General features: G+C 44.2%; 2 protein-coding genes across 2 annotated transcripts in view; both read right to left on the bottom strand.

Annotated features, from left to right (window-relative positions):
* Positions 1-709: 709 nt before the first annotated feature.
* Positions 710-11,922, bottom strand: LOC145957278 (uncharacterized). The gene is made up of 3 exons (XM_083073504.1): positions 10,887-11,922; positions 1,750-2,526; positions 710-1,230 (listed from the first exon to the last, which is right to left on the bottom strand). Exons 1-3 carry the CDS (start codon positions 11,920-11,922, stop codon positions 710-712), a joined length of 2,334 nt encoding a protein of 777 aa, XP_082929630.1.
* Positions 11,923-12,108: 186 nt separating this feature from the next.
* LOC145957277 (uncharacterized) overlaps positions 12,109-12,429 on the bottom strand; it is a 31,463-nt gene continuing 31,142 nt past the window's right edge. The window contains exon 2 of the mRNA XM_083073503.1: positions 12,109-12,402. Coding sequence (XP_082929629.1) covers positions 12,109-12,402 — 294 coding nt within the window. The remainder of the gene's footprint in view (positions 12,403-12,429) is intronic.

Below are 12,429 nucleotides of genomic sequence, written 5' to 3'. Positions count from 1 at the left end.
TTTGATTGCTTTCAATGATGTATAGCAATTGGTAGTTGATTTATCTGCATCTTGTGTTAATGCCGAAGGCGCATCCTTGGCCGAGTGGGGTCACTCGGGAGGGTATCCTTTTAAGTGAATTCTGAAGGCGCATCGTTGGCCGAGTGGGGGTACTCGGGAGGGAAGCCTTTTTTGTTGATAGCCGAAGGCGCATCCTTGGCCGAGTGGGGTCACTCGGGAGGGAAGCCTTTTTTGTTGATAGACGAAGGCACATCCTTAGCCGAGTGGAGTCACTCGGGAGGGAAGCCTTTTTTGTGATAGCCGAAGGCACATCCTTGGCCGAGTACGGTCACTCGGGAGGGAAGCCTTTTTTGTTGATAGTTGAAGGCACATCCTTAGCCGAGTGGAGTCACTCGGGAGGGAAGCCTTTTTTGTGATAGCCGAAGGCACATCCTTGGCCGAGTGGGGTCACTCGAGAGGGAAGCCTTTTTGTTGATAGTTGAAGGCACATCCTTGGCCGAGTGGGGTCACTCGGGAGGGAAGCCTTTTTTGGACAATTGATTTAAGACGAGTAATGAGTAAAATTGCATTTCATTAATGGGTGCCTCGTTAAAAACCTTATCGGCCAAAACCCCTTTTCACTTTTTTATAAGGGGAAAAAGACCGATCAAGGAAAAGAGTGCACCATGCATATACATTGATGATAAATTCCTTTGTTTACAAGCATGTCTTAACTAAAATACATCTTCAAATGAGTTGAGTTCCAGGTGCGAGGAATGATATTTCCCGAGAGCTCTTCTAGTTTATATGCTCCATTATGAAGGTTATGTCGGATTCGGAATGGGCCATCCCAATTGGCCGCCAGCTTGCCTTCTCGAGGGTTGCGTCTTACCGATCCTTGTACCTGCCACACAAGGTCTCCTTCCTGAAATTCCCTCTTAGCGAGTGCCGAGTTGAATCGTCTAGCCATTCGCTGCTTGCAAGCTTCGGCCATGATCTGTGCTTTGGTACGAATTTCATCAGCCATGTCTATTTCGGCTCGGAGGGATGCCTCATTGCAATTCTCCTCGAAGTATTTTCGCCGAAAAGATGGTTCCCCAACTTCAACGGGGATCATGGCATTAGTACCATATGTCAACCGAAAGGGGGTCTCCTTTGTCGTGGACTGAGGAGTGCACCGATAGGCCCATAGGACCTCCGGTAGTTCTTCGGCCCAAGCTCCTTTAGCATCTCCTAATCTCTTTTTTAACTCTGTGAGGATCACTTTATTGGCCGCTTCGGCTTGACCATTTGATTGTGGATGTTCAACCGATGTGAACCGATGTTTGATGCCGAGGTCTTGGATGAATCGGTTGAGTTTTTGATCGGTGAATTGGAGACCATTGTCAGTTACAAGGGCGTAAGGGATGCCGAAGCGAGTTATAATGTTTTTCCACAAGAACTTCTAAACATTGGCTGCTATGATGTTGGCCAGTGGTTCGGCCTCGACCCACTTTGTGAAATAATCTACTACGACCAATAAAAACATGCATTGTCCTTTAGCTATTGGGAACGGTCCAAGTATATCCATTCCCCACATTGCGAACGGCCAAGGCGAGCTAATGCTATGTAGTTCTTCGGCCGAGGCGTGGATAAGGTTGCTGTGTCTTTGGCATGAAAGACAACGCTTGACGAACTACATGCAATCGCTTTTGAGAGTTGGCCAGAAAAAGCCTACTCTAAGCACCTTCAAAGCTAACGTCCTTCCCCCCGAGTGAGATTCGCATATACCTTCATGAACTTCTCTCAGAACATAATCCGCTTTTGCAGAATCGATGCATTTCAAAAGAGGTACCGACAAACCCCTGCGATATAACTGTCCACCAACAACTGAATACCTGGCAGCTTGTGTTCGGAGTTTTTTGGCGGCCAAATGGTCGGATGGTTCTTTTCCAAGTTCAATGTTATTCATCATTTCGGTGATCCAAGTCTGGGGAGGTTCTTCGGCCGTCAAACATTCAATCGGTGTGATGCTCGGGGTGGTGAGGTCAAGGTGGAGTGCAGTTCTCAGCTGTTCCAGTTTTCGGCTGCTACTAGCCAACCGAGCTAGTTGATCAGCTCTTTCGTTGTGTTCCCTCGGCGTATGTTTTACTTGCACTTCATCGAAATGGTCACGCATTCTCCGAAACAAGTGATAATATTTCAGTAAGTTAGGGTCTTTTACCTGAAAATTGTCATTGACTTGTTCCGATACAACTTTTGAGTCTGTCCAGCATACCACTCGCCGAGCTCTGATTTCTTGCGCAAGTCTCAAACCAGCCAGCAATGCCTCGTACTCGGCTTGGTTATTTGAGGTTTTAAACGCAAACCGTAAAGATTGCTCGAGTATTAGCCCAGTTGGTGCTTGCAGGATTATTCCCGCTCCACTGCCCTGGTTGTTCGAAGAACCATCAACATGCATCGTCCATAAGTCACTGACAAAATGGCCTTGCGGTTGCAACTCATTGACAAAATCTGCTAGGCGTTGCGCTTTAATCGGTCCCCTTAGTTCAAATGACAAATCGAACTCTGAAAGTTCGATTGTCCATGCCATCATGCGTCCGGCTAGTTCAGGTTTGCGCAAAACCTTGGCGAAGGGGTGTAGACCCCTAAAATTGTCCGGGTCGGAAATAAAGCTTGAAGACTCTCGAAGACTGAAGGATAATCAGCCAGAAGGACTCCTCGAAGGCCCTAGGAGGGTTCTCTGTAGGTCTAGAGGTCTTAGAATAGCTCAAAATAAAGAAGTGGAGGGAAAAAGCCCAATACGGCCGTACTGAACTTAATACGGCCGTATTGAAGCTTCAATACGGCCGTACTGAAGTCAGTACGACCGTATTGACACTTCAATACAACCGCAGCGAACTCAATACGGGCGTATTGAAATTTCTGAACTTCAATACGACCGTATTGAACTTCAATACGACCGTATTGAAGTTCAAAAATTTCAATACGGCCGTATTGCCCCTGTAGGCCGTATTGCGCCTATTCCCTATAAATATGACGTCAATTGGACGTCATTCCACACTTTTTCACTCAGTTTTGACTCCCTCCTTGAGTATTCTGGGGTTTTTGAGCAGTGTTCTGCCCTAGAAATCTCTCTGGGAGTCGATCCGACGAAGTTCTTGAGCCCCGAGCCATTTTGCTTGAGGATCGAACCTAGTCGAGGGGAAATCTTTTTGATTCCCTTAGTTAAAATTTTGTTCTAGGAGAGCGAGGAGCGGGCTTGTAGAGCGAGGGAACGCCAAAACGCTTCCCAGTTCTTTGCAATATAAAAGCACGCTTCAAGAGGTTTCCCTTCAATCCTTCCTTTTACTGCTTTCTGTGTGCATATTTAAACTGTCATCATGTAGATAGTCAATTTATAATTGCTTAGAATAAATAGGGGTAATTTAGTAATTTTATACTGTTCTTTTAAAAATAATCTGTCATAGGGAACCCGAAAGGGGCGCTGTGGGGTGCTAACACCTTCCCCACGCGTAACCGACTCCCTTACCCAACTCTGGTTGTAATGGCCAAAGTTGATTTATAAAAATCAATTGCCTTATCCCTTTTTCCAATGTTTTGAGTAAAACATTGGTGGCGACTCCACGAACCCCTCCTTTTGCGAAAACCACTAATCCATGGAGGGTCCCGCTTGGGATTAATATGGATTTGTGAGCCTTTTAATAAAATTGCTCGTTTGACGAGGTCTCAGTTTGAGAATAAGTCATTCTAGCAATCCACTATTTTTAAACAAATAATAACGAGTCCAACCATCCTTCGCGAATGCCGAAAGCCCGTTTCGGGCCGGTGGCGACAGATGGCGACTCCACTGGGGAAGCCTCGAGAGTCAGTCCCATTTAGTGACAGATTATTTTTAACAAATAATAGTTAAAAATTACTTTATTACCCCTCACTTGTATGATAACATGTTTATCTATTTGGCTTTAAATAACTGTTGTATTTTTAAATTTACGCAATTGTTTGAAATACAAACTGTACACGAACCTTTGCACACAACAGTTCCCTCTATACCCGGGGGCATGAGTGATTAACCATAGGGAGTGGATGTTAGTACGGCCGGTTGTCGAATGGGTCTATAGGTGCCCGTAAACCGTTGTCGGAAAACATCACTCAAGGTGATAACCATGAACTTGAGTCCGACGGTGCGTTGGAGCTTTCCATCGACCTACGATGAGAGGAATTGGGTCCCTATAATGGGGGCACCTTGGGGGCCTCAGACCGGTGAGAACAGTTAGAACCACCTTGAATATGCACTTTTCTGCAGGATACCCCTACCTCGTGATTCGCTCGTGACTGTTCGTGGATGAGTGAATTGTTTGTGCATTGATTATGTGAAATTGTTTGAGCATACATTGCATTTCTTTAAACATACAACATTCCTATTCTTTTAAAAATAAGAATAAATAGGAATAAGAATCTTCCATTATACGGTGTTAACATCTACCTTCATCACATTCATATAGGTAGTTTCCCTTTTCACCCAAAAATACAAAAAAATATAATAAATAAAAATACCCAAAAAAAGAAAAAAGGGTTATTTATCCAAACCAAGCAATATCATGCATCATTTTAGGAACATCCTAAAAACATGATAATGCTTAGTTGAATAAACACTATGCATGCATATTCAACCTCATCATCTCATATCATGCATATAGATCATGGAGAGATCTAGGAGTCATTCATACATCTCTCCTAGTAATCCATTAATAAACATTAATAAAAAGAAAGAAATAATCGATGCGTATATTCAAAAAATGGATCACACGCCGTTCGTTATCAAGTGTAAGCCAACAACCGCGCCAAGCGAGCACACGTCAACTCCGTTGTTGGTAATCAAGACAAACAAAGGGGAAGGTCCAACACCATTAAGGATCACAGTTCCAAGGCCTTTCCCTTACAAATCAAATAAGGCTGTGCCGTGGATATACGACATCCACTCTTCTGCCGACAGCGATATCTCCAACATCGCTGGACTTGGGGGCATGACTAGGAGTGGTAGGATCTACACTCCCGATGATCTTCATAACAAAGCCCCCAAGAATAAAGAAAAAGAAGAAAAGAAAACCGAGGAAAAAGAATCCGAGGAGGAGACTGACAAGCTGTTAAAATTTATCCGACAGAGCGAGTACTCCATCGTGGATCAACTTCATAGGACGCCAGCAAAGATTACGCTGTTGTCGTTGATCCTAAGCTCCGAACCGCATCGACAAGCTCTGTTGAAAGTCTTGAACGAGGCATATGTGTCGCATACCATCTCCCAAGACAAGTTTGAGGGGATTGTTAGTCACATCACGGCTAATGATCACCTCACTTTCACCGATGAAGAGATCCCCGCCGAGGGATCAAATCACAACAAGCCCTTGCACATCTCTGTAAAGTGCAAGGAGTATCACATCGCAAAAGTCTTGGTAGACAACGGATCTTCCTTGAATGTGATGCCCAAAAGAACGCTTGATCAAGTGGCAATCAAGGGAGTCCAAATGCGCCCGAACAACATGATCGTTCGAGCCTTCGATGGATCTAAAAGAGAAGTGGTGGGAGAGATCAATCTTCCAATCCAAATTGGACCCACTATCTTCAACGTCGAATTTCAAGTGATGGACATCACTCCCGCATACAGCTGTCTCCTCGGCCGACCTTGGATTCATGATGCGAAAGCTGTTCCTTCTACGCTCCACCAGAAAGTCAAGTTCATAATGGGTGACAAGCTGGTGACCGTGCAAGCTGAAGATGACATACTCATCAGCAAGCCATCCAACATACCTTATGTGGATGCAGCAGAGGAAGCTTTAGAAACCGCCTTCCAAGCATTGGAAATTGCCAATGTTGAAACGTTTCCCCGAGAAATAAAGAAGGTAGCCCATATGCTCACAAAGAACGGATACTTGCCAGGACAAGGATTGGGCAAGTACTCCCAAGGAATCCCAGAACTACCTATTATCAAGGACAACCCGGGGAAACAAGGGTTAGGATACAACCCTGTTAAAGATCAAAGAACAAAGAGGAATCAAGATCCTCCTCGACGTTCTTTAAGCCAGATCTTTAGGAAGGCCGGTTCACAAGCGTCAAGGCCGGTCGTCGTCGTCAAAATGTTTTTCTCCTTCCGATAGGGATGTATAGACTCAGTGACTATTAGAGATCACTCCTCGGGGACAGCCCGACCCCCGAGCCTCGATAGGGCACATGTTTCCACTATGATTATAATAAAATCATTCTTCATTATTTCTTATTGCTTCTTTTCTTGCTTGCAATAAAATTCTAAACCACATTATTTAACCCTGTTTGAATGAACATAAATGAGGTTAAAATCATCTTGATAACAATAAACCCGCATCATTTTTATGTGGAAATGTGCATGACAGCTTGGAGCACCTTTTCTTGGCATCAATAAGTGCCATCATGGATAAAAGAAATCCTAAAGATAATAAGCTCGGCAGGAAACCCAAAAAGGGGACTGCGCAAAAATAAGAGCAAAAGACCCGCTAGGAATCCCACAAAAGGGTGACCTAGGCAAAAGTTAGGGTTACAAAATGAAGACAAAAACCCGCTAGGAATCCCACGAAAAGGGTGACCTAGGCAAAAGTTAGGGTTACAAAATGAAGACAAAAACCCGCTAGGAATCCCACGAAAAGGGTGACCTAGGCAAAAGTTAGGGTTACAAAATGAAGACAAAAGCCCGCTAAAACATCACAAATGCGTGTTTTAGGCAAAAGTTAGGGCAATCGAAAAACAAAATAAATCCATGATGGTACCATCAATTGAATTCAACAAGGGGCTCAAGAAAAGCTATCCAAGTTGTCAAAGCACAATCATTAATAACAAAGATGTGCTTAACCTCATAAGTGTTTAAACGAACAAGCCCAAACACTTAAGCCTACCATTGGCCCGCCATTCTTACAAAATCCATTTTTTAAAAAAATAAAATAATCCCCTCTAAAACACAAACTTTTGAAAATATATCCTTTCCTTCTTTTCTCTCTTGTCCCCAACGATTTTTGAATAATCTAGTGGAAACATGGAGATATAGTGGTCAATAGGAGGGTTGACACATCTTCTAAAGAAAGGGAAGAATCATTTGGTTGATGACACCAAAATCAAATACGCATCATTCCTCGGTAACAGAAATTGGCAGAGCACAGTCCGTCTGGAGGAATGGCAAAATCCAAACACAAAAACGCATCGGTTAATTCTTTTGAAAGATGAATCAAATAGAATTAGGTGCATCATACTGCATACATGCATATAGATGATAGGTGTACTGGAAGATCACTTATTCTCTGTTTATTGAAAAAAAAAAACAAAAAAAAAAACAAAAAAAAAAAAAACAAAAAAACAAAAAAACAAAAAAATATAAACTTCAGAAAAACAATACGCTCGTATCATGTTCAGTACGCCCGTACCAAAATTAGGGTTATGAACAAATTTTCAATTCAATACGGGCGTACTGAAATGGATGCGGCCGTATTGGCCATAAAGAAATTTTCAAAGACCTCGTCATGAGGCAATTGCATAAAATAGAAAAAATAGAAAAATTGCTTGTGTATGACAGCAGCAAACAAAATGCAAAGATTCAGAAAATCAACAGCGTCATACAGAATAACTGAGCCTGGAGAGGCTTGCCGAAAGAATACTCTCAGAATAACTGAGCCTGGAGAGGCTTGCCGAAACAATACTCCCACAGAATAACTGAGCCTGGAGAGGCTTGTCGAAATAATACTCTCTCAAAATAACTGAGCCTGGAGAGGCTTGCCGAAATAATACTCTTTCAGAATAACTGAGCCTGGAGAGGCTCGCCGAAATAATACTCTCAGAATAACTGAGCCTGGAGAGGCTCGCCGAAATAATACTCTCAAAATAACTGAGCCTGGAGAGGCTCGCCGAAATAATACTCTCTCAGAATAACTGAGACATTTCTGTACGGAAAAAGCCGAAAAACAACAAAAAAGGCAAAAATACAGAAAAAGCCAAAAAAATGACAAAAAAGGCAAAAATACAGAAAAAGTCAAAAGTCGACAAAAAAAAAAAAAGACAAAGACTTCACATCTTTCAGAATAACTGAGCCTGGAGAGGCTTGCCGAAATAATACTCCTTCAGAATAATTGAGCCTGGAGAGGCTTGCCGAAAGAATACTCTCAGAATAACTGAGCCTGGAGAGGCTCGCAGAAATAATACTCCCCAGAGAAACCTCAACTCACGCTCTTGGACTCAAAATCCCCAGCAAGAGCTATCAAAGCAAGATCGACGACATTCCCAATGGAAGTACGATCACCCAAGCAGAATATCCAAGTCAAAGGACTTAAACTTCCTCAGTGAAGATAGCTCTCCAACTCAAGTGTCGAGTGAGGCTAAGCCTGTAGAGGCTTCCTAAATAATACTCTGGGATACATAAGATCCCCAAATCCCCAGTCGCCTACTCAAGAGGCATCCCTGCAGAAGGAGAAAAAATAAAAAAAATCAATAATCATTCCCCAAGTGGAATCTGGCTCTCAGCCAATCATTGAACGTCAAGCTGATACGCCTAACAGAAGAGGCTAATCAAAATCAACGACAAAATCCCCCAGTGGATAACAGCCTACACAGAGGCAGCAAAATCAGAAAACCAAAAGAGACACCCGAACAAGGATAACCGGGATACTCCACCAACGTCGAAAGGACGTCAGCCAATCATAAGGCACCGCTCACATCAGAAAGAGCATCTTTGTGTCTGCACCCCAAAGGAATCAGAAATTCCCCAGTGGGCACCAACTACGCAATGGAAAGTTGGGACACAAGAACCTATGAGTAACTGCACATCCCCTAGACGGATCCCTGCGTTATCCAGCCCCTAGTGGCACAAAATCAAAAAACAACCGTCGAAGCAGCATCGTGGACTGTGGAGACAAAATCATCACAAAACCCTGGAAAGGAGATATTCACGCTACCCCGTCGTCACAAACACGGAGGTACGCAGCTTCCGGCTCGGGCAATGAGCGAAGCTATCTCTGGAAAAGAGGTACTCACCGCTTACCGTTGTCACAAAGGTACTTAGCTTCCGGCTCAAACAAAGAGTGAAGCTAAGCCTGGAGAGACGGTACTTACAGCTTCCAGCTTGGGCAACAAGCAAAGCAAGGCCTGGAGAGGCAAAACTCACACTGCTCACCGTCGTCACAAAGGCGCTTGGTTTCCAGCTCAAACAAAGAGCGAGACTAGGCCTGGAGAGGCGAAACTCACACTGCTCACCGTCGTCACAAAGGTACTTAGCTTCCGGCTCGAACAAAGAGTGAAGCTAAGCCTGGAGAGGCGGTACTCAACCATCAGCGTCATCAGAGGCGCGTTGATGTCCAACTTCCGGCTCGGGCGTCGAGTGAAGTTGACCTTGGAGAAGGTAAACTCAGCTACCGAGGATGTCAGAAGCGCCGAGGTATGCACCCACCTGGAGAGGCTACTCAACATTTTCCCACCGGAAGACGCTACAAGTCAGAAGGTCGGCACAATACCCGGACAATTGGGTCAACTCCTTTACTTGTCAGCCGATACACCAAAAGGCCGTCCGACTAAGTAAAGGGGGGGCAGCTGTAGACCCCTAAAATTGTCCGGGTCGGAAATAAAGCTTGAAGACTCTCGAAGACTGAAGGATAATCAGCCAGAAGGACTCCTCGAAGGCCCTAGGAGGGTTCTCTGTAGGTCTAGAGGTCTTAGAATAGCTCAAAATAAAGAAGTGGAGGGAAAAAGCCCAATACGGCCGTACTGAACTTAATATGGCCGTATTGAAGCTTCAATACGGCCGTACTGAAGTCAGTACGACCGTATTGACACTTCAATACAACCGCAGCGAACTCAATACGGGCGTATTGAAATTTCTGAACTTCAATACGACCGTATTGAACTTCAATACGACCGTATTGAAGTTCAAAAATTTCAATACGGCCGTATTGCCCCTGTAGGCCGTATTGCGCCTATTCCCTATAAATATGACGTCAATTGGACGTCATTCCACACTTTTTCACTCAGTTTTGACTCCCTCCTTGAGTATTCTGGGGTTTTTGAGCAGTGTTCTGCCCTAGAAATCTCTCTGGGAGTCGATCCGACGAAGTTCTTGAGCCCCGAGCCATTTTGCTTGAGGATCGAACCTAGTCGAGGGGAAATCTTTTTGATTCCCTTAGTTAAAATTTTGTTCTAGGAGAGCGAGGAGCGGGCTTGTAGAGCGAGGGAACGCCAAAACGCTTCCCAGTTCTTTGCAATATAAAAGCACGCTTCAAGAGGTTTCCCTTCAATCCTTCCTTTTACTGCTTTCTGTGTGCATATTTAAACTGTCATCATGTAGATAGTCAATTTATAATTGCTTAGAATAAATAGGGGTAATTTAGTAATTTTATACTGTTCTTTTAAAAATAATCTGTCATAGGGAACCCGAAAGGGGCGCTGTGGGGTGCTAACACCTTCCCCACGCGTAACCGACTCCCTTACCCAACTCTGGTTGTAATGGCCAAAGTTGATTTATAAAAATCAATTGCCTTATCCCTTTTTCCAATGTTTTGAGTAAAACATTGGTGGCGACTCCACGAACCCCTCCTTTTGCGAAAACCACTAATCCATGGAGGGTCCCGCTTGGGATTAATATGGATTTGTGAGCCTTTTAATAAAATTGCTCGTTTGACAAGGTCTCAGTTTGAGAATAAGTCATTCTAGCAATCCACTATTTTTAAACAAATAATAACGAGTCCAACCATCCTTCGCGAATGCCGAAAGCCCGTTTCGGGCCGGTGGCGACAAGGGGCAATCGGTGCGAACTATTATACGGTGGCTCTGAAAGTATTGTCGAAGGCGCCGGGCCGTGTGGACTAGCCCGAGCGCTACTTTTTCAAGAAGTTGATATCTTGTTCCGGAGTCTTGGAGCATCCTACTGATGAAGTACACAGGCTGCTGTACTTCCTTTTCTTGCACTAACACGACACTAATTGCTTCGTCCGACACACACAAGTATACAATTATGTTTGCCTGAGGATCGGGTTTTGAGAGGATTGGAGGGGATCCGAGGCGTTGCTTTAACGTCTGAAATGCTTCTTCACAATCGGCCGACCATTCAAACTTTACCTTTTTTAACAACCTAATGATAGGCTTTGCCGTTTCAGCTAGGCATGGCAGGAACCTTGATAAGGATGTGAGCCATCCGGCTAACCGTTGCACCTCTTTAAGGTTCTGGGGGCTTCTCATGCCGACGATTGCTTGGCATTTGTCAGGATTGGCTTCGATGCCTCTGGCCGATAGCATGAAGCCGAGAAACTTACCCCCGGAAACGCCGAATACACACTTCTCTGGATTCAATCGCATATCATGTCTACGAAGTTGTTGAAATACTTCTGCAAGGTCAGATAGGTGTCGATCAAGGTCTTCGGATTTGACGACCATATCATCGACGTATACTTCCATATTTTTTCCAATTTGGTTCTGAAAGACCTTATTCATCAACCTTTGATATGTGGCTTCAGCATTCTTCAATCCGAAAGGCATCACCTGATAGCAATAATTGGCCGAATCGGTAATAAAAGTTGTTTTTTCCTCATCGCCGGGGTGCATGCGTATTTGATTGTATCCGGAGTACGCGTCAAGAAAAGTGAGGAATTTCTTCCCTGATGCTCCGTCAACTAATCGGTCAATGTTTGGCAATGGATAAGCATCCTTGGGGCATGCTTTGTTGAGATTAGTGTAGTCAGTACACATTCTCCATTTTCCGTTCGGCTTCCTTACCATGACCACATTTGCCAGCCATGTCGTATATTGTACTTCCCGAATGAATCTTGCCTCAATCAACTTGTCTACTTCGGCTTCGACTGCTAGTTTCCTGTCGGTCCCTATCTTTCGTTTGCACTGAGATATAGGTCGTGCGTTGGCGCAAATAGAGAGCTTGTGGCACATGAAATGTGGGTCGATGCCAGGCATATCTGACGGTACCCATGCAAAGAGATCTTGGTTCCGGATGATTATCTTGCTTAAAGTGGAGCGGTCTCTTTCGGGAGTGCTGGCACCGATGTAAGTCACCTGAGATGGTGACGAACCTATTTGCAAAGAGATCTTGGCTTCAATTGGTTCTACATGGTCCTCTTCATTAATCCTAGGATCAAGATCCTAGTCCTGGGTTTTCGCGGATGCCGAAGGGTTTACTGCATGAACCCTTTTAGATTTTGTTTGTTTCTCTTCTTCCATAGGAGTTATTCGCAAGCTGGCATAGTAGCATTCCCGCACTGCTTTCTGATCGGCATGAATAGTAAGGATGTTTCCTTTTTCGGATGGAAACTTCATTGCCAAATGTGGCGTAGAGACGATTGCTCCCAACATGTTTAATGATGGTCGACCGAGCAAAATATTGTACGATGTGCTAGCGTTCACCACTATGTACTTCACCTGGATTTCTCTGTATTCCTGTTCATCAAAGCAAAAATGGGTAAA

This window comes from Cajanus cajan, chromosome 4 (genome assembly GCF_000230855.2).
Source record: "Cajanus cajan strain Asha chromosome 4, NIPB_CcT2T_4, whole genome shotgun sequence".
Lineage (NCBI taxonomy): Eukaryota > Viridiplantae > Streptophyta > Magnoliopsida > Fabales > Fabaceae > Cajanus > Cajanus cajan.
This window is presented reverse-complemented; position numbering and strand designations above follow the sequence as displayed.